A 21,605-nucleotide genomic window follows, 5' to 3' on the forward strand; every position below is an offset into this window, starting at 1 on the left:
GTATCATATGTGTCAAAATAATACCTATTTGTCGCCTACGTGGCGTGACACTTGGCAAAAAATTGAAATGCCAAGTGTAGCTGTCTCATGACTTGGCTACGAGACTGGCTTTATGTATTAGTGATATGATAAGATATAATTTAATTAGAATTAGGAAAAAAATGATAGTTTGTCTGGTTATTTTGAATTAATTAGTAGATTTGCTTATTTTGGGAATACCAAGCAAAGATCAACTTATTTATAACTATTTTTTTTAAGGAGATTTCTAAATTAAAAAGATGTCAAACAAGCTATTATTACCTAGTTTTGATACTATTAACTCTTCCAAAAACTAATAAACCCCAAAACAAGAAAAATAAAAGCAAAACGAAACGCCTATAGAGGAAGATGGCGGCGAGATTATCTGCTCTTCGGTCATCGGTGCTGCGGCCATTGCTACGCCGGCAACAACTTCAATCATTGTCATCTCTAATTGCTCCCCAGAATTCTTCACTCTCTTCTATTTCTCAATTCACTCATCCCATCCCAATCTCCAACCTCATCATTCCTGCCGCTGCATGTGTCTTCTCATCCTTCTCTTTGGGTTCTAGAACCTACTCTTCCGACTCAGGTACTCCTCTTTCTCATTATTATGCATATATTACAAAAAATGATTTACACTTTGTTTGGATTGAAGGAATCAGAGGGAAAGGAAGGGAAGAGAAATTGAGGGATAGATAATCTCTCATTTGGATAGCAAATGAGGAAGGAAGAGAATTGGAGGGGAAAGAAATAGAGGGATAGAATAGCAAGAAATTGATCTCTCCAACAATGGAGAGATTTGGAAGGAAAACTCTTCATTCTTCCCTTTTTCCCTTCCCACCCCTTCTCTTCCTTCCCCCTAATCTATCCAAACACATTCTTATTGTTTATGTTGTAAATTTGTGTATTTGTGATTTGTTGCCAAAATATAATACGGGTATTTAGAAATTTAAATAAAAGTTAAAGATTTACACCATTGAGGAGAAAAATGTGGATGTCCATGGATTGGGTCGGTTTGGGGCTGAATTGGGTTTTTTTTTTAGGATGAGTCGTGGGTTGCTGCAGTTCTTGCGGCTGCTTGTGAGCCAAATTGGTTGTGCTGATGTTTGATTCAGCGTGGGAGGTGCTGCAGGTGAAGGAGGGTGCGGTTGGTGGGGGTTGCGGCTGCTAAATGGAAAGGTGCGTTGCTATGGGTGTTGTGTGGTGGGCGAGTGGCTGTTGTCGCCCTTGTCGGTAAGTCGCTGCTGTTGTGTGGCTGCTTGCGGCTGCATTTGAAGTGGGTTCCGGGCGCTATTATTGGCGTGGGTTTGTGAGATAGTTGTGGCTGGTGGTGCATGCGTGTGACTGGTTTTGGTGAGTTGAGTTGCTGTGGGTCTGTCGGTGGGTGCTGCTCCGTGGTGCTGATTGTGCTGCTGTGGTGGTAGTGAGGTGGTGGAGTTATTGTTGGTGGAACAGGGGAGCAGGGGATGGTGATGTTGGTTAGTGTTGGGAGCAGGGGAGATGTGGTTGTGGGTAAAGGCACTTGCAAACTACTTGGAGTGACACATTTGACTCAAACCCGGAACACTGAACACGACCTACAACAAAAACACAATAAAACTTGGGAATCATCAGGAAAATAAATAGAATAAAGAGGAACAAAATATAAATAAAATGAAAAGCTATAACACATCAAAAACTTAAATAAAGTAACATATAAAATAGAGAGAGACGAGAGAAAAAAATTATTAACTAAAACTAAGACTTAAAACATTAGAAATTAAGAAACATAAATAAAATACGACATAAAATTCACTAAAAAAATACCAAAATACTCAAATTAAACGATAAAAGACGAGAATAAGAAAATAAGAGTTTAAACGAGGGAAATTATAGGAAAAATAACTAGAAAATAACCCTCAAAATACTCCTAAAAGTGACATAAATGTCTCTTATCGTAGGGTTACTTCAAAGTTGAGTCATGCTAAATTATTGTGTCCGTATGAGTCAATCCTCATCTCACTTAGCTTAAGTATATTTAAGCCTCTTTTTGTTGTTTCTATGTGTGTGCCTGCACTTTATATGGAAGATGAAGCTGCGTTGTGTTGTGTGTATGTGTTTGCCCACACTTTATTTGGAAGATGTATTCATTATTGAATTAGAAGGGAGGGAGTGAGAGAGCTAATTAAGATAGATTTGACAATTTTAAGGGCATTAGCTGCATTACATCAAGACGAGATTATACTTGGATGCATATTAACAAAATATGGTAGATTAAGCAATTTATGCTAATTGCCTCTATAAGAAAGAAGACAAGGGACTCATAGTAAACTAATGGACTACCAATTTGTTTTAACTTCACTACAACAAATTGAGTTAATTGACCTTTGTGCCATGACAAAAATCTTGGCACAAGTTTATAATTTCCGTGGCTAAGCAATTTTGCCACGGGAATATTGAATTTACGAGAGGTTTTGGCTAGGAATTTGCCACAGGAAAATGGATGGTGTGACAAATTGATTTTTCTGCCGTGGGAATTGACGTGGCAAACAAATTCTCTTACCACGAATACTAGTGTGGATAACAAATTTTTTTGCCACAAATACAACTATTGCTAATAAACTTTGTTGCTACAAACATTACCGTGGCTAATAAACTTTTTTTTCCACATATACAGTCGTGGCAAATACCATTGATACTATACTTCCGTGGCTAACAAAATCCCTTGCCACAAATACTACCGTGGCTACCCAATTTGCTAGTTATAAGCTTTGTTGTGGCAAAAAAAAAAGTACACATGTAGCTAATATTTAAAACGACATTTTTTTTGCTTAAATATGTCGCATCTGTTATTATTGAAATAAATATATAACACCTAATAAATTTGGAATAATACACATTTGATATCCATACAGGCATACATACAAACATACTTGAAATTAGTATGTCTCAATGTCTCATCACTATTTACACACACACAAAAAAAAAAAAAAAAAAAAAAAAAAGAGAGAGAGAGAGAGAGAACACATAAATCCTTTTGCTGAAGGAAAATAAATAATTAACATTGAAGTTTTATAAAAGCATATAAATATGTCTTGTGCTCTAGAATCTCCTTTATACCTACAAGAAATCTCGTTATAAAAAATCAATAAATTACAAAATAGATAGGGAATAATAAGAACCCAGAGTTATATGAACATAAACTTGAATAAAGTAGTATTCGGCTAAGTCCTTAATGTTTAACCCTCCATTACCTTCATTTCAGACATATTTAAACTTGGAGACATTTCAACTTTGCCGAGATAGCTAAATAAATAATAAGACTTTTATTAATTAAGTAAAATAATTTAGATGCATATTTCATATTCAACATGTAATTTAGCAAAGTAAAAGCATATCAAAAGATTTAAATTAATGTTTAAGACCAAGATTGTAAGTCATATATATGTAACTAAACACATTTACTATTGAAAACAAAGTGTTAAGTAAATTTAAATTTTGTTTATCTTAATCAGTAAATTCCCCCCTGCTGCCAATAGCTCCGCAACAGTAAGGCACTGTAAACCTACTGGCAACAGCACTAGCAACAGTAGAGTGCATGTATCTTGTAACTAAGCCTAACTCTATGAATAAAGCCATTGCATTGCTAATGGGATTAGGTTGTGTAGGGAAATTTAAGTCATACCTGCTGAATTGTTAAGAACCTCTTCCTCTACTATAATCATGAGAGATCATTCCATGTCACTAAGCCTAGGCAAAAGCAAAATAGTCAAACTTCGTCATGGCATGGGAACTAAACCACCCTCCCTGCTGTTGTCTCTGCACCTGCAAGCTTCTGTTGCCTGCACAGTGCACACCGCTCCCCCTCTCCCTTCACGCCACTGCTTCCTCCCCTGCCATTGCGCACCAGTGCCCGCCCTCCCCTGCAATTGAACACCAATGCCCCCTTCCCTGCCTGCACACCACCCTCCTTCCCTGCCTGCACACCACCCTCCTTCCCTGCCTGCACACCTTCCCTGTCCCTGCCTGCACATACCTGCCCCCTCCTTGCTTGCACTATTTTCAGAGTATGTTTATTGTTTGCGATATCTCAGATAAGGCCGGCCAAAAATTGTAGTTGATGGCACTAGAAAGTGTAGAGCATAGATAATAATATAAATAATTTTGATGTAAAAAATAGAGGTAATGCTATAGGCATGAGAAAATTCAGTGATGTGGTATGAGAATTTAGGAATGGAAACTGTTTAGTAGTGAATAGTATTATAAAAATTCAATTCTAGGTTGGCAAATATGAGAGTTCCCAAATTCGAGTTACATAATGTATGATGGATTCAATCCCATGATATCCCCATCTCCCTTCAAAGACTCTACCAATTAAGGACGATTTCTTTTAATTGTAGGATTATGTTAGCTGACACAATCTAATATTCTATACTAAGGAAAGCAAATCAAAGTTATCCAAATGTGGCACATGAGGGTCGTATTGATAACCTAGTCTAAGTCACCTAAAGTGACTCCTCTTACGACATTTATACATCAAAAGCCAAATAATAAACAAAGTAAGACATGATGCAGTTTAATAGTTCATCATTTCATTCATTAAATCATTTTCTAAGAGGTGGGCCAAAAAGAAAATAACATAGCAAAATTAAATGAAAGATGAATAAAGTCTTTAAATAAACTAACCAGATTTAATTTTTGTACCAGATAAAAATCCAAGACTAATAATCTGACAGTCGAGTTTCATTTGATGCTAAAGCTATATTCAACTATTAAATAACTCTTGCTCAATTGTCAAATAAGAATGTTAATTGCTACCTGTAATTAGGAGACCTTAATCTCATAAATCCAATGGAAGTTCACAGTTCAACTACAAAACTGTAACTAATTTAATGTGAACATTGCAACTAGCTAGAATTTTCAATTTTGCCTTTGGTGCATGTAAACTGCTAACGAGTGTCAATTTGTTGTAGTGTTATGAAATAAACATTACAAGGAAATGGAGGAAATTAAAAAACTTTGAAAGTTGGGGGCAAGGGGGAATTTTGTGTGAATAAAGGGAAACATAGAATATAATTAGTATCTATAATAATCAAATATTAAGTGGATGTTAGCATTTGAGTTAACGAAAAAAAGGTAGCGTAAAACTCCAAAAACTTATTAACACCAATATGTTAAGTTAATAATAGTTTCTTCCACCGTGTCAAATATCTTACTCTATTACATCCCTGATTTCGTGCTTATATAGTTTTCTTAATGTTTGAACTAGTTTATTCCCTTATGCCTTGAGGGTCATGGTAATTTCTGGATTGTGAATGATTATTAGGATTAACTTGAATGACAAAATTGGTATCCTGTTTATGGACATTAATTTTATTTTTGAACCCTATTATTGGTTTTTTAAAATTTTTTGAATACAGAATCATATTCAAATGTGGTCGTCGTCCAGTCTGATGATCAATTGAATGACTTTCTTAAGAAGGCAGAAGGTATTTCATTTTATAAGCCCTCTCTCTTCCACACCTCTCCACCTTTATTTATTTTATGAATATTCATGCTGAAATTGTGCATTTTTTCTAGATGAATCTTCGCAGGCAATCTTCTACTTCACAGCAGTATGGTGTGGTCCATGTAAGTTAGAGTATTGTCTAAACATTTTCATTTAATTTGTATGGATTTTGAATTGTTATAGATTTGGGATATTTATTTAATAGGGATGAGTCAGATTTTAGTGTGTGAATGTTTTGAATCAAACTAGTTGTTGGCTCGTGCACCAACGTTGTGCAATCCTTTAAGTTTGTGGGGCATAGTAACTAGCAAGAACAGCTTGAACAAAAGAAAGTTCACTTCTTTAAATATCTACTCTTCCTATAATCATATAGAGCATAATGTTTGTGGATTCTTTTTTCAATATTTTGCCTACCATATCACTGTTCATGAAGGTTCTTTTACCATGAAAATACGTGCATATTTGTTGATTTCAAATCTTTCTCTATAGTCATAAAACAATAATGAAATATTTTTGGTAAGGCTGCTGTTTTTATTGTATTTTTTATTTTTATTATTATCATCAAAATTTATTTTTAAACATTTATAAAAATCATACTTCAAAACTGCACATTTCTAATTACATCAAGAGGTTAAGATGTCCTCACAAATCTACTAAAAATCACAATTCATCTTAGTCCAATTCCTTTGTATCTCCCCAAGAGAATAGTTTGGGTAGCCCCAACTGCCTTTGCCCATAAAGAAGCTAATGGGTTGACTTTATACCACAGCAAATCATTGGGTTATCATTTCCATCAAAGATTTACTGATTTTGCTATAGCTTGATACCCAGATACTCCAAACAATAGCCAGCATTGAATTTCACTATATCAACTTCTTCTCCTTTTCCCTACTAAACCCCATATAACAAATCTATAATAACTTTATTGTGTTCAAAAGATTTACCCAAGCCTCACTAAGACACCACAGAAAGTCTTCTCTAAGTGACAAGCCATATCACAATAAAGAAAACACATGTGATCATGTAAACATGACTTACCATTAGCTCAGCAAAGCGCCAAAGCACATAAGTCTCCACATACTTTGATCACGGGGACAAAACTACTGCTGAACTTAATACTTTGAGGATCAAACTGGTCTGCTTAGCTTTTGTGTACTTGGTTGAGGTTGCCTATCCTAATGCATTTTTTTTCTAGGATGATAATTATTTTGCATTTGTTAATTTGTATACAACTCTGGAGTAATGCTGCCAAACTTCTTTTGTGCTCTTGAATCTTGATATATATTCACCTGTTGTGGTTGTTTCATGGTTGTGTCTCTTGGAAATTGGAATGCCTCTACTCATGAATTTCACAGTACGCGAAGAAAAGAATCAAGCCATTTACCAATATTTTGTATAGGTTGGACTGTTGGAGTATTAATTTTTATGATTTGCCTTAAAAGATTGAAATGCCACTTATTCACCTGTTCTTTAAGACACTAAACCTGATTTTGCCTTTGTTTAAACTTTAAAGGCAAAGCTGCTAAGCAATTCAATTAGAACTCCAATTGATGGAAGAAACACCATACATATCCCAAACTCCTTGGCCCCACAACCTTTTCAAATGGTTTCTTTGTGAAATTATTTAGTAGGAGAATGTCGTAATCTATATGATTTGGGCTTATTAGCTTTCAGAATGCTGATTGGTTAGAATTGGTCTTGAATATGTTTTGCAGGTCAATTTCTGTGGCCAGATATGAAAAAGCTGACTGATGGTTTGCCTAATGTAAAGTTTTATAAGATTGATATTGATGAGGTAATGATACATATGTATAACTCCTTTTTGTGAGCTTTACTGTGATGAATGGTAATAATTAGGTTCTTTGCATACAGTCTGTGGAAAGGAACATGGATCCTTTTGTCACCTTATGATGTGTCACACACATGTATTATACAAGTCGATATATATGAGATTCGAAATTTGTGAGTCTTGTGACTTATTTCGAAGAACATTAAGTGTTGGAAAATGATTTAGGTATATCATGATATGTGCAGTGATGTGTTTGAGCAAATGTTCGATTCGTTTTGTAATTAGATTCTATTTAATATGTTTTAATGTTTTTTTGCATGCTTACTTGGAAATAATATTATGTTTTGTGTACAGTTCACTCATCTTAGCTCACCTAACAATGATTTTAGATTTTCAGTGGGTTTAATTTTGCATGGTTAAATGATAGTAAATATTCGTTATGACTTGTTAAGAGCATACTGTTAGTCCGTTAGTAACTATTCATCAAATAGCAAGTGAGGCTACATAATCCTTAATTAGGAAATAATTCTGAGTGGGTTGCAAAAGTTGTGTCAATTTCTGTCTTTCTAGTCTAGCAAAATATGTAAAATTTTCATACTATGCACCTAGTACAAACTTTTTTTCTAGGGGATCAAGCAGTAGCTAATGCATTATGTATCATCAATAATGCAATTGTAGCATACTAAAAACTCCAGGTTTTGCAATGTTGAATGCTTGGTTGGCCTTACCGAGAGCTGAAAAACAGTTCCTTGAGTATAGCATGTGACATATGTATAGGGAGCTAGGCAGGGTTAAGGCAAAGTAATGCAGAAGAAGAGGAAGCCAAGAGTGATAGGACATGGTAGCTAAAAGAGAAACTAGTGAGGTGAGCAGGAGATAAGAGAGATGTTTAGACTACAGAGAGATTTAGAGAGAAAATTAAAGCATTGAGGAGAGACAAGAGAGTAGAAGCAGAAAAGCGTGAAGGGGGGGGGGGGATTTTAACTAATCTAGAAATACATCAAGTCAAGATAATCCTCATCTTCTTGGGAGGATAATATTCTTAATTTCTACTAGTAGCTTGCATGTATTATGAACATCGTTTATTTCACTGCAAGGCCGTATAGTGAGAGAAATAAATGGTTGTGTTTTAAAGAACTTGGTACTCCGTCCCATAATATAGTTCCTATTTGTGTTTTGTCACGGTATTTAAGAAGTAGGAGGAGAAAGTAGATGAAATACATTAATAAAAGTGAAAAGTACAATTATACACAAAAGTTAAACAGAGAAAGTGGAAAAAAGTACAAGGCATGTTTAAAATTCAAGGGTAATGTAGGAAGTATAATGAATAAATTAAAAAAAAAGACGGTTTAATGGTCTTTACATACTATCCAAAAATAGAAAGAGGAACAATATTTTGGGTCTCCAAAATAGGAAAAAAGGAACTATATTATGGGACGGAGGGAGTATATGTTTAACCCTTGGACTCGCCTCCAACCACATCAATTTTCCACTTACATTTATCTACACCTATAGCAAAGTTATCAAAATCTCTACTATTGAGATTCTACTCTGAATCGTAAAGGTCTTTTAGAATCAAATCGTAAAATCTTGAGTAACACTCAAATTTCATTGAATGTATTTATATTATGGGGGTGTTTGGTTAGTTGTTTTTTGGAGCTAAATGATTTTTTTTTGGTGTAAATGAGTTATTTAATCATTTCAAAAAGCTCATTGGGGTGTTTGGTAAGGAGCTTTTTGAAAGAGCTTTTAGTTTTTTTTTTTTTAATTAGTTTTTTCACACACTAAAACAACTAATAACTAACCACTATTTACCAAACACTTTAACACAAACTGTAATTTGTAATAGACTAGAATTTTCAGATTATAAGTTCTACTAAACAAGAAATTTTATTACTAAAAGCTTGAGTCTTTGATTGATAATGGCAGAAATTTGGATACAAAAGTGATAGGTTAATAGCTCTAGGCTATTACTCTCATTGATGACTTTAGGTTATTACTCTCTTAGTAACTTGAGGTAACCATTTTCTCTCATTTCCTCAATACAAATCTCATACCTTCTATTGTTATGCTACTACTCCATATATAATCAAGCAAGTTACACTAGACAATGAGGATAACCTAATATTAACTTTGTTACTATGTTACAAAGTATCAAAACAGCAGGCTTTTGTTACTCCTCCCCTAAGCGTTTCATTGATGAGTTTTGTCCACTAGTGCCTTGCTGTCCTATGCTTCCCCTTACACTTAGGGGGAAGCCACATTGAGTGCTGCACATTACTCACCACCAGAAGTTTCACCTTGTCCTCAAGGTGGATTATAATCGGCACTCGATTCTCGACCTCGGCAACAATGATTACTAAACTGATTCTTGAATAGGCCAAAACTGAGGACGGGCAGCAATGATCTCTAAAGTAGTTATAAATCAATTAGTCAAAATAGTTTATACAAACAGCTTGATCAATGTTTCCAAACAGGGCATAAAAGTTAAAAAATCTAATTATTGATAGAAAATAGTTCTTGACCCACTAAGCAACCAATAATTGACAATATATTTATTAATAACTTTGTAGGCATGTTTTAAATTTGTAAGGTTTTCTCTAGGTAGGATAAATATGTAAAATCGGGTAGAATTGTGAATTGAATTGTATGACCATGCATAAATCGTAAATTTCTATGATTCAAAGATTTGAATCGCGATTTTAATAACAATGACCAATAGTTAGACTCCTAGACAAATGTTACACTTTATCTCACAAGACTCACAAAGTGTCTTTGCCCACGACCTTGCATGCGATGAACCTACCCTTATGTCATTGCAAATATCCCCGCCCCCCCCCCCCCCCCCCCCCCCCCCTGTTTCTGGTATTAACTAATTGACATTTTCAGCATCAAAATTTTGTTTATTTCTAGAATTAAGCTATTGAAATTTGATAGGCAAACTATTATATCTTTATTTCAATGTAGTGATACTTGCATAATTATAATTAAGTCCTCTTTTTGTTTTCTCGTAGCAGCAGTGAGTTTTAGATATATGAATTTTCTTGGTTATCATTTATGGCTAGGATGTTATTTATGGTTGATATTTGTTTTTAGGTGGGAACTGGACCTACAATAAGCAAGTTAAATATATGCTCTGTGGTAAGATTTCTGTCCCTTCTGGTTCCTTTACTTTGTATTTATTTGCTGGTATTATCGAATTAGTTTATTGTGTTCCTTTACTTTATTGTGGTCTGTACATAACCACTAATTTTATCATTGGAATTTGATACCAATTGACACATATGGATATGGGGTCACTTTAATTAATCTAGGAAGAACTTGAATGGAATATTTTTATTTTGAAGTATGGGATTATAGGCATCACTGAAGCCATTGGTTTGATTCCTAACCCTACAGCTTATAGCAGAAGGTGATCCAAACTCACTTTTTGTGGATCTCTTGGATTAAAATTTCTAATTCAAACTCTTTCTTTGGTTTGATTTTGAGTAGCATCAAGTGGGTCCTTAAACAAGAAAAAAGGTACTTTGTGCATATTAAATTGGTCTATTATGCAATGTTACTCGGACTTGTCTCTAAGTGTCGTGTCCGACAAGGTGTCAGAGTGTTCGATACCTCAGTCCTAAATTTTGGTCGACACTTCGACACGGTCAAGGGAGTGTCTTGACTAATATTTAGGATACAACTACTGTATAAAGTGTCCAAAAAATTTAATCCGACACTTAAATAATAATAAAGTAATTAGATTTAAAAAAAAAAGTTTAAAAAAGGTATAGTACGTTAATAGGGAGAAGTTACCAGTGACAAAAACAACTTTCAATTAAAAATAAAAAATAAAGTAGAAAAGAAAGGATGAGAATGAGAAGTCAAAAGTAAAAAAAATACTCCACCACATAAAGATGACAGTTGTCCACCTTTCTTTATTTGATAATAGCTGTCTCATATTTCCACCAACCTCGTTATTATCAGCGAACCTTTCATTTTCTGGCTTATTTGCCTCTTTCTCTCCCTATTTCCCTATTATGTAGCTGTTACATGCCGGAAACAATGGAGTTTACCACTAAAATTCGACCGACTCACGGCCGTAACGACACTTATTTCAGACGCTTTTTCGATCCCCGAGTCGACACTTTCCTGGAGCCGTGTCAAGGGCCGTGTCGCGTGTCGTGTCGTGTCGACACGCGACACCCATGGCTAAGGAAGGTGTCAGAGTAATAGTGCTATTATGTTTTGGTGAATTGATTACTTATGTTTTAACATCTATAAAAGATATCAGTTCAAATTCTTCATTAGTGTTCCGACCTTGCTCTCACCAATTTAGAGGAGCATTTTGTACTTGTGAGTTGTACATGTTTTGTGCTTATCATATGCTTTTGGAAATTAACTAATGTAATATTAGTTGCACAAATCCAAAACAATGTGAAATACAACGAGAGAGATTTAAAGCATTTTGATTGAATAAGAACATATTTTATTGGCTTACAACAGATATTGTGGTTTGATTGATTGATTAAGACTTTGATTGATTGTTTGTTTGATAGATAATAGATTTTGGGTCAGGGTTTTGTAATACTTCCTTTGTTTCTTTTTAACGTGATCTATAGTCCCATGGCACACAATTTAAGGAAAAAATAAGATAAATAATTTTTTTAATACAAAAACATATAACCACCAATAAGAGGGATGGATATATTGGGGTTTTATAGTATTAGTTTATTTTTATTTAGTGTATGTTTTTTTTTCTTTAATCTCTTCCTTGTTGGGTGCCAAAGGGCTATAGTCCTAGTTAATAAAAATGGAGGAAGTAAATAGTACACTTTCGTGCTCGGAACAAGTACAAGACAACAATAAACTACCTAAACATGTTAAATTAGCCTAAAAATGTTCTAGTCTACCAATATTTGCATTTGAATATGTGCCATACCAATACATAATTCGCGTGAGGGTTGGAGGACTGGAGTATTAGGTATATTAGGTACCTCTGGTGGCAACACCTAAAATCTTATTTCGAGGTTGAGACATTTTAAAAGTACTAAGAAGATGCACTCTAGAGTGGAAGATTTTGTTAAAGAGGTAGAAGATCAGGTTCCAATCCTTCCAAAATTTAAGATGAGCGTTGACAAGTTGTCGTAGACAATTAACGTTACTATGGGTTTTTGGGATAACGTTAACTTTTGAAACTTTAAAGACATGTTTCTTTAATCCTTTAGGGTTTTTAAAATTTCAATGATATGAACGTACTATGTATCATACTTTAGTTACTGGAGTTATTGCATACATTAGAATCAATAACTATATACTAAAAGACACACCAGTAATGACACGTGTCAATTTTTGGTGTCTTTAATTTTTTTTTTTTTTTTTTTTTTTTTTTAAAAAAAACACTCCTTTTATAAAACTTTTAGTTTAAGAAATCATTACATAATAATAATTGTTTACATTGGAATTAATAACTATATATTAAAAGACACATTAGCAATGACACGTGTCAATTTTTAGTGTGTTTCTAGTTTTTTGTTTAGGAAATCATTAAAAAAAACTCCTTTTATAAGACTTTTGGTTTAGAAATTCATTACATAATAATAATTGTCTTAATTGTATAAAATAAGTAATGATCTTTTACATTTTATGGATGGATATGCAACTACCTAAGGTATGTGTTTTGGGACTTTTGGCAACATAAAATTGCTTAATCTTTGAGAATTTTTTTTAAGAATATAATCTTCATGTATGTAACAAGAATCACGCACAAAAAATCTTACAGTATTTGTACCTTCTTCTACTATTTACTATTTTTTTAATTTTAAATTTTTTTTTTTTAAGGAAACTTTTTCTACTATATATTTATTATGCAACAAAAGAAGGAAAATTTTGCATCAATAAACAAAAGATGGAAAATTAAATCGCAAAAGATTAATGATATTTAATCATACTCCATCCGTCCTTTAATACAAAGCCTCTTTCGAGCATTTATTACTCACATAATAAAGAGAAAGAGGCTTTGTATTAAGGGACGGAGGGAGTAATATGACTACCCGACTACTCTTCTAAAAAAAAATGTTACTGTAGGAAAAGAATCCAAAATGGGAATTTACAAAACAAAATTGCATAATATATAAAGAATAATTGCAAAACAATTAACTTTAAATATTGAAATTTTTTAAAGAAAAAATCAGAGACATTAATTAATGAATAACATATGAGTTGTTATTGTGAAAAGCTATTTTGACCACATGAGGTATATATTGCTCTTGGTTGTGATTAAATACTTGGTGTTGAGTAAGCAACATATAACCTTAAATGATCTCAAGAAAATGGGGTTATATTAAACTACTCCTTTGATTTGTAGTAAGAAAAATAATACATCAATAAATGAAAATTGTTATACATAGCCGGCTATATATAAGAAACTTAAAATGGTTTAAACAAATGAAAATATAACATTATTTACACTGATTTACGTGTGATTTTGTCATGCATTTCTAAATTAATACCAAATTAGAAAAGATATTAAATACTTATTCTTAGCTTTAAGGGTTACATATAACATTACCCAATAAATGGAACATGTATACATAATCCTTTATAAGGAGCTAAAAATGGAAAAAAACAAATGAAAATTTAACATTAATTACACTAATTTGTGTGTGATTTTGTCCTGCATTCCTAAATTTATACCAAATTGGAAAAGATATTAAATGCTTATTCTTAACCCTAAGGGCTACATATAGCGTTACCCTTAGGGCTAAGATTAATATCAAAATGGGTAATGCTATATGTAGCCCTTCAGGCTAAGAATAATCATTTAAAATATTTTCCAGTTTGGTATTAATTTAGGAATGCATGACAAAAATCAAGCATAAATCACTGTAGGTTATGTTATATTTAATTTTAAAATACTCCTTTGATTTATAGTAAGAAAAACAATACATCAATTTGTCTTTGAAAATTTAAAATTACCCATATAATCTACGACATGATTTAAAATACTCATTCAACCAAACAAATCTTTCACATGATATTCTATGTTTAATTTTTTTGTAGAGACCTGAAATAAGAAGAAAATAAGGTCAAAATTTGTTTACAATTTTAGATAATTTTTATTTATTTTTTTAATTAAATATAATGCTAAATTGAGTGCTTTCCCCCAATTATGCTCTAATTTATAGCAATTCAAAAAAAAAAAAAAAAAGGTTCAGTATAAATCCTCCACCACTTGAGTTAGCGATTTCCAATCAAGAGAAAACCGCTAATTGAGAGGTTGCGGTTTTCCATTTTTTTTTTAAAAAAAAAATAAACTAATTGAGTCATCAAATCAAAGTAATTATACAGAGTACAAATCATAGGGTGAATACCGTGAATTGAAATGATCAAGGAAAGGTTGATAATACTCTAAAGTCCAAATCTATTAACTATTACTAAAACAGAAGTTGCTGACATCATCATTGCCCATGTGTCGCTTTCTCAAAAGAAAAATTTCCGCCTAAATGCATTGATGATGTCATTTTTTTTTTTTTGAAAGCTATCATATTTAACATTTTTGAAATTTAAATATTGGAAGCTTCTACATTACAACTAAAATATATCAATTTATCGTAGGAAATTAAAACAATTTTAAATAGCACACTAATAAATGCCTTCCTACATTGAACTATGAATTAGAAAATGTTGAACAGATACTATATCATAATTTTGATTAAAATAAAAAATTTTAAAATTACAAAATATATGTAATTCTTATATATATTCATGTATAATAGCGATTTATTTTTAAAATGTACAAATTAAAAATAGGCTTTTTATAAACCGTGCATCGCACGGTTTCTAACCTAGTCTATACTAATATTTTATGCGAGTCATACATAGTGCTACGTGGCATTTACCTAATATCCATTTGTAGTTAAATGTTTTTATATTTTTTATTACTTTAAAAGAAACCTTTTCAAGTTTTCATTCATGTCTTTTTATCATATAGTTTCCTATTTTCTTGAAGAATTGTACTCTTTCAATGCTTACTCCTATTATAGTTATCGAAAACTTCAGTTTCTAATTCTCATCCCAAATGATACTCGTTATAAATTAGAAATTCTCTTTCTTTCCTCCATTTTATTTTCATGTCTAAAATTTATTTTACTTCCTTCTTATTTTTCTAATTTGAATTATACAACCTTACACCCAATTATGTTGATTTCCTTCCTTCCTCAAATTTGAATTAAACAATCTTATACCGCAATTGAGTCAATTTCATAGTTTTGTAAGACAATTTGGCGAGATTTTGTCTTCAGTTTCATACTTTCATCAAATTTGTCACAAAAGGGTTTGTTTTCTCTAAGTTTAACCTTTTTTTTTTTTTTATTTTTTTTTATTTTTTTTTTTAATTTGCTATTTTACAATTTTAATATAAAAAAAAAAAAATTGTGATAAATTAAACTATCTGTAGGGAGTATTAAAAATTTATGACAAAATGATATTATTGTTCAATAAAAATTGAATATTGGTTGGGTCTTTAAAAGGTGAATACTAATTTTACAAAATCAATCATGTGCATTATATTTTTGGAAAATTCTTTAATACTGTTTCGCATATAGCCAAAATTCCTAAATACTACTTCGTATATAGTAGTTGGTCAAATCAATTATCCTGCTTTTGCAATTTGAAATTTTAAAATTTGTGGGTTTTCAAGTTTTTGTTTTATTTTATTGGTTGTTAGATTTTTGATTTTTTTTTTTTTTTTTTTTTTTTTTTGGGAGTTCAAATTTGCGAACTATTTCAAATTTCAGTTTCTATTCATTATTCTACATTGACAGAGCTAATTTTTTTTTTTTTTTTTTTTCAAAAAAAAACCTTTCACCTCTTGGTTGTCCTCTATGTCCCAACGTTTCTGATTTTTTTAGTTTTTAAATATTATTTTTGCAAAAATTTGAAAAAAATCTGCGAAATAAAATTTTATTTATTGGCAGATGTATTTTTTTTCTACTTGATGCAATTTGTATTACTTAATGTTATATAAGATATGATGCATTTTTTCCCCCATTAAGAATATATTGCATTACATTTACGTATGTAGTATTACATTTTTATGTACTAAAAATATGCACTTTATATTTACAAAACTTTTTATTTAAAAAATTAAATTTAAATACATAAATTTAGACAAAAAAATTATTCTGTGCATGGCACGAGCTAAAAATTACAAATGAACTGATAATTTACAAAAATACATACACATAATTTTAGTGTTTTTGAAATTACATTAATGCCCTCCAAAATTTACAAAAATAATTAAAGTTGTAATAATACATGAGAATTACATAAAGTTAACCAAATACAAAACATAGGAACTTAAACCCGTGCGATGAAATGTTTTGGCTAATAAATCTTAATTTACTTAGATTTGAATTACATACTTTCTGAAAAAAAAAAGATATGTACAAACTTGTGACGAAAAGGTAGCGGAGATGGTGGTGACGGCAGAAGCTCGACGACGACGCGATCTATGATCCCAAATAATCTGAATAAAAAAAAAATAGATTCCCAAACTTAATTCATCCATCCACCAAGCTTTGACTCTTTGAGGATGATGGACAATGAATAATGAAATTTGAAGAATGAATGAGAGGAATTTGATTGAAATCTAAAGCTTGAGTGTGAATTAACAATGGAGAAAGGGGACTTTGGTTTGAACGACAATACCGAGGAAAAGAAGAGAGAGAAAGCTAAGAAAGTCGGATTTTTTTTGTATGAAGTAGCGGTTTTCCAAAAATAATCGGAAAAAAATAAATGATGATGTGGACGGTAGATTGAGAATTTATTAAGAAGTAACTGTAATTATGGAATTGCAGCTCTTTTCAACATCATTTAGGGAAAGCACTTTGCTAAATTAACAATTAATATTAAAATATACGGTGCATGGCACGGCACCTAACCTAATATTTAGGTAAAATCAAAACATAAAAATTTCTTTTTGAAAAAAACATATATATCTTTAAAAAACATAAAATATATCTTTAAAAAACATAAAATTTATAAAAACTGGGTTATCAGTCCGGTCCGGATTCTTCTGGGTTTAGACCTGATGTGACCGAAACTTGAAATTAAAAATTTTACGACCCAGAGACCGACTGGTTTCAAAAGGGTCTGTCTATTTTACCGGTCTGAACAACCCTAGCAGTGCTGCCATTTTTTTTTTTTATTTTACCTTTGTCACATGAACGCCTCCATTTAACTTACATCATAATCATCAATTAAAGTTTAGGGTATGAGGTATGTTGGTAATATTCTATACTTGCCATACTCCGACTGCTCTATTAGAGTATTAGTTGTTCTTCAATTTATTGTGAAAGATTCATGAATATTGTTGACATTTTGAACTGGGAAATTTCCTTGATTATTTTATAGCAAAAATTGTCTATTTCCTTGCGTTTTCATAATTTTCACCTTGGTTTCTTGCTTTCCCATCTTTAGCCAACACTCTACTTTTTTAAGAATGGAAAGAAGGCTGCAGAAGTGATTGGTGCTGATATTAGGAAGATTAAGGATTTATCTTCAACATTGTACAAGTAAGGATCATCTTTTCTCTTGCACCCATGTTATGTCTGTTATGATTCATCTTAGTTGGCATGCTTGAGTGCTCTTTTTGATTCTGAAAAGAAGATCAATTTCTTACCTACTGTGCAATAACACTAGGCGCTGTGGTCATTGGTGTTGTTTGTTTCATGACATGTAGAATATAACTATTGTGAAGTTATTTACAGACTTTTCAGCTGAATCTTATGCCTTCTGCTTGGCAAGGGCGCTTGTTGAGAAAAATTGTGACCTTGGTCTATGCTGATCCATGGTATTTACTGCCACCTACAAATTTATTGAAATTTTATGTCAAATGAGCAAAATTAGTTATACTTTCTAAATACCTAAAACTATTAGTGTTCATTTTATTCTTTACAATTATTGAAGTGCATGTTCCTAGGTTAGCAGTAGAAGGTCCAGGCTTCCCTTGAGAAGATAACTCCATAGTATTCAAAAATCGAACTTAATTTCGTCAAGTTAATTTTATAGTAAACATGATTAAGTTGCACTTGTTCAATATAGTTTTCTTCTCATGTTCTCATTTTTTTCTATCCACACACACATATAGGGAGTGGATGCAGGGAGTACATACATTATCCATAACAAAGCTTAACCCTTTATAATTAAATCAACTAAGCTTCAGAAAATATGAGCCTTTTAGCACAACAAAGATTTTAAGTTCAAAAAAAAAAAAAAAAAAAAAAAAAAAACTCAGAAATTGACTTTCAGAGCAAAAGAAAATGAACCCTTATTTTAAAGTTAAATAAATTATGATTCAAAAACTATGAACTTGGATTTCATAAAAACTGAACTGCCTCAAAAATATGAATTAAATATGATTCTTCAATAGAAAAGGAACACATTTAATTTTATAAGGTGTTTCATGAAACTTGAATTCAAGAAATGTGGTATTCTTGAAAATGTATCGAACTCTTATCTACAATTGCTACTCCCTCTTTCGCCTTGCTTCGCCATTGCCCATCTGAAGGTAGAGAGCCGGGACTCTCAATTTTTCGCACATGAGGACGAGTTCAAGATTGTATACTCAAAGCTGCATTTTGGTTTTATTGCATGGAGGATGTATAGTGTGGCATATTACATGGAAAGATTGGAAACACACTTGACGTCCATCTAACTTATTTTCAGATTTTGTTTTCCATACTATTCATTTGTTAGGGTTGTGTAGGTATAGATTAAAATGAACGTTAGCATCTGTTGAGTGACATTATTAAAATGTTGTAATGTTATGGCTCTTGTGAGAATGGCAGTGCTCAACTACCATATATTAGGGTATGGTAAAATCTCTAGGTGGTGCATCTTTCACTTGATGCTAAATTTCTGTGGATGATTGTACACGAGTGAGGTTATTTTGGCAAACATCCATGGGTTTAGAGTGCATGAATTGGAAATTCTAAGGTTCTTATTTGACATAGTACAGTAATGATTTGATTGGAAGGAATTCTAAGGTTATAATTTGAGTTATTTGACATAGTTCAGTAATGATTTGATTAGAATCCATTGTAAAACTCTCATGTTCATATTTTTTGTTTACTTCAGGAATGAGTAGAAAAGATCTCTTACTATGTGCAATGTATCCATGATGCTTGAGACTGGATATGGATTGTGGTGTTGTCTTGTCAGATAAATGCACGAGTTTTACGTACTTTCTGAAGATCTTTTCGCATATGAAGAAGTTTATTGATAATGTCTTGATTAAGTGGACAGCCAACAACATATGTCATTGCATCCTCTATTTTATGTACATAGAAATTCAAGGCAGGTGTTCATATAGTACTTAAATGAGTGCATTCAGTCAATTTGTCAAATGTAAGTTTACAGTTTGAACCTACCAAGCCATGATGCGTTGAGGCTCTACCTGCTAATGTTCGTCCATCTTCAAAGTGATGTTTTGTGTATGCTGCAGATAGCAAGAGGTCGAAATCAGGTTGAGCAAGCTTCGATTTGCCTATATTATGCAAAAAATCCGGAAAATAAAAAAAAAAAAAAAATGAACTGAAAATTGCTGTTAAGTGAAATAAAATAGTAGGATAAATATTCATAAAACCTATTCATCGACTATCATCAAAATTTCGTAAATAATCCTACTAACTTGTTAATATTTACGATAAGTTGTAGTTGTTTTACAACAAAGGATTTCAAAAAGATTATACGATGAGTAAGAGATGAACAGTGTTTGCTCGATATTCCGATAATTACGATGTATATTTCCTTCAGATTATGTGGGGATTTATAGTACCGCTGCATGAACAGTGTTTGCTCGACATATTAAACAAGAAGTTTAATGTCTAATCGAGTATGAGGTTATGAGCGGCAATATTTACTCTTGCATGAGATGCTAAGCGGTGATGTTTGGCGGCATTCTGAATCCATTCATATTATGCATACGATGAGTATTACAACACTTCTTCTTGAACGGATTTCTATAGGATGACTACTATCTAAAATTTACGTTTATGTGAAAACAAATATTAATGCTATTGTACCCATATGTTTATTTGCCTCATTAAAACCTTGCCAAGAAAAACCATGTGGGATAAAAACCTGACGAAGGAAAAAGAGTACAACACATATAGAGCTCCCCCCTAAGTTTAAGATAGATCACAAAGACGATGCATGTTGGCCATATGCACGAGTTATTAAAATTTGCTAGGTGGTACTGCCTTTGTGAATAGATCAGCTAAGCTGTTGCATGACTGGATTTGATTGACATTAATTTTTCCTTCTTTTTCCAAGTCGAGTAAAAAAGAACTTGGGGTCGATGTGTTTTGTTCTATCACCTTTGATGTAGCCTCCTTTAATTTGTAAAATGCAAGTAGTGTTGTCTACAAAAATTGTAGTTGGGCCTTCTTCGATTGTTTTGATGCCGCTTTCTTTGAGTATATGTTGGGTCACGGATCGGAACCATATACTTTCCCTACCAGTTTCATAAAGGGCAATCAATTCAGCTTAATTTGATAAAGCGCTGTTAGTGCCTGCTTTGTTAACTTCCTAAGAGATCGCTGTATTGCCATAGCTGAAAAGATAACCTGTTTGTGATTTTAATTTTACTGAATCTGATAGGTAACCTGCATCAGTATATCCAACGAGAGTAGGATTTTCATTTCTTGGGTAGAAGAGCCCTAAATCGATTGTTCCACACATATAGCGAAATAGGTGTTTCACTCCATTCCAGTGTCTGCTTGTAGGTTCAGAGCTATACCTTGTTAACAAGTTCACCCAAAATGCAATGTCTGGCCTAGTGTTGATGGCCAGGTACATCAAAGCTCCTATTGCACTTAGGCATGGCACCTCTAGACCAAGTACAGTTTCACCTTCTTCTCGAGGTCGAAATGGATCATCTTTGATGTCTAGAGCACGAACAATCATTGGTGAATTCTGTTGGGTTTCGATGAGTCCGACTCACCGCGAAAATAAAACCCGAGCCTAAGAACAAACTCACAATTAATATAACAAAATGCATAAATAACAAGAATAGAGAAAAGAATAAATTACCCTTGTAGTGTGCTTCGCTCAACCGGATGAAGCTCTTACTTGAGAAAAGCCGAGCCTCACAAATGGCGAGGACCTCTGACGAAGTCCACCCACAACGCGACCCGACCGGTCTACTACTTGGAGGTTAGCCAAGTCCGACCAAAAAGACTACTCGAGTAATTAATGAGCATATAGGTTTTCTCTCAAGTGGAGATGCCTAATTGAGCTCTTACTCAAGTGAACAATCCT

At 32.6% G+C, this 21,605-nt stretch overlaps 1 protein-coding gene and 1 pseudogene across 3 annotated transcripts; one reads left to right on the forward strand and one right to left on the reverse strand.

Annotated features, from left to right (window-relative positions):
- The first annotated feature begins 289 nt into the window (after nt 1-289).
- On the forward strand, nt 290-19,769 carry LOC145572221 (thioredoxin O2, mitochondrial-like). Of its 3 annotated transcripts, XR_014096726.1 has the most exons (8): nt 290-610; nt 5,421-5,489; nt 5,581-5,631; nt 7,225-7,304; nt 10,395-10,439; nt 17,763-17,857; nt 18,053-18,135; nt 19,422-19,769. XR_014096726.1 is itself a non-coding variant. In XM_081631222.1 (7 exons), the coding sequence occupies exons 1-7, from the start codon at nt 388-390 to the stop codon at nt 19,429-19,431; spliced, it is 573 nt and encodes a 190-aa protein (XP_081487348.1). In that variant the 5' UTR covers nt 290-387; the 3' UTR covers nt 19,432-19,769. The 3 variants fall into 3 exon arrangements, 2 of the variants coding, with proteins under 2 accessions (XP_081487348.1, XP_081487349.1); XM_081631222.1 differs by lacking the exon at nt 18,053-18,135; XM_081631223.1 differs by lacking the exons at nt 18,053-18,135; nt 19,422-19,769 and adding an exon at nt 18,025-18,046.
- A 1,104-nt stretch (nt 19,770-20,873) lies between these two features.
- Nucleotides 20,874-21,251, reverse strand: LOC145571059 (secreted RxLR effector protein 161 pseudogene; annotated as a pseudogene).
- Between the last annotated feature and the right edge of the window lie 354 nt (nt 21,252-21,605).

The sequence above is a fragment of the Chenopodium album genome, chromosome 12 (assembly GCF_948465745.1).
Source record: "Chenopodium album chromosome 12, dcCheAlbu1.1, whole genome shotgun sequence".
NCBI classification, from domain to species: domain Eukaryota; kingdom Viridiplantae; phylum Streptophyta; class Magnoliopsida; order Caryophyllales; family Amaranthaceae; genus Chenopodium; species Chenopodium album.

Excerpts from the sequence above, each read along its gene's own strand:
- LOC145572221 (XM_081631222.1), top strand. The coding sequence starts at position 388 with ATGGCGGCGAGATTATCTGCTCTTCGGTCATCGGTGCTGCGGCCATTG. Across the intron at positions 5,632-7,224 it reads AGCAGTATGGTGTGGTCCAT|GTCAATTTCTGTGGCCAGAT; the intron begins GTAAGTTAGAGT and ends TATGTTTTGCAG. Across the intron at positions 10,440-17,762 it reads AGTTAAATATATGCTCTGTG|CCAACACTCTACTTTTTTAA; the intron begins GTAAGATTTCTG and ends TCCCATCTTTAG.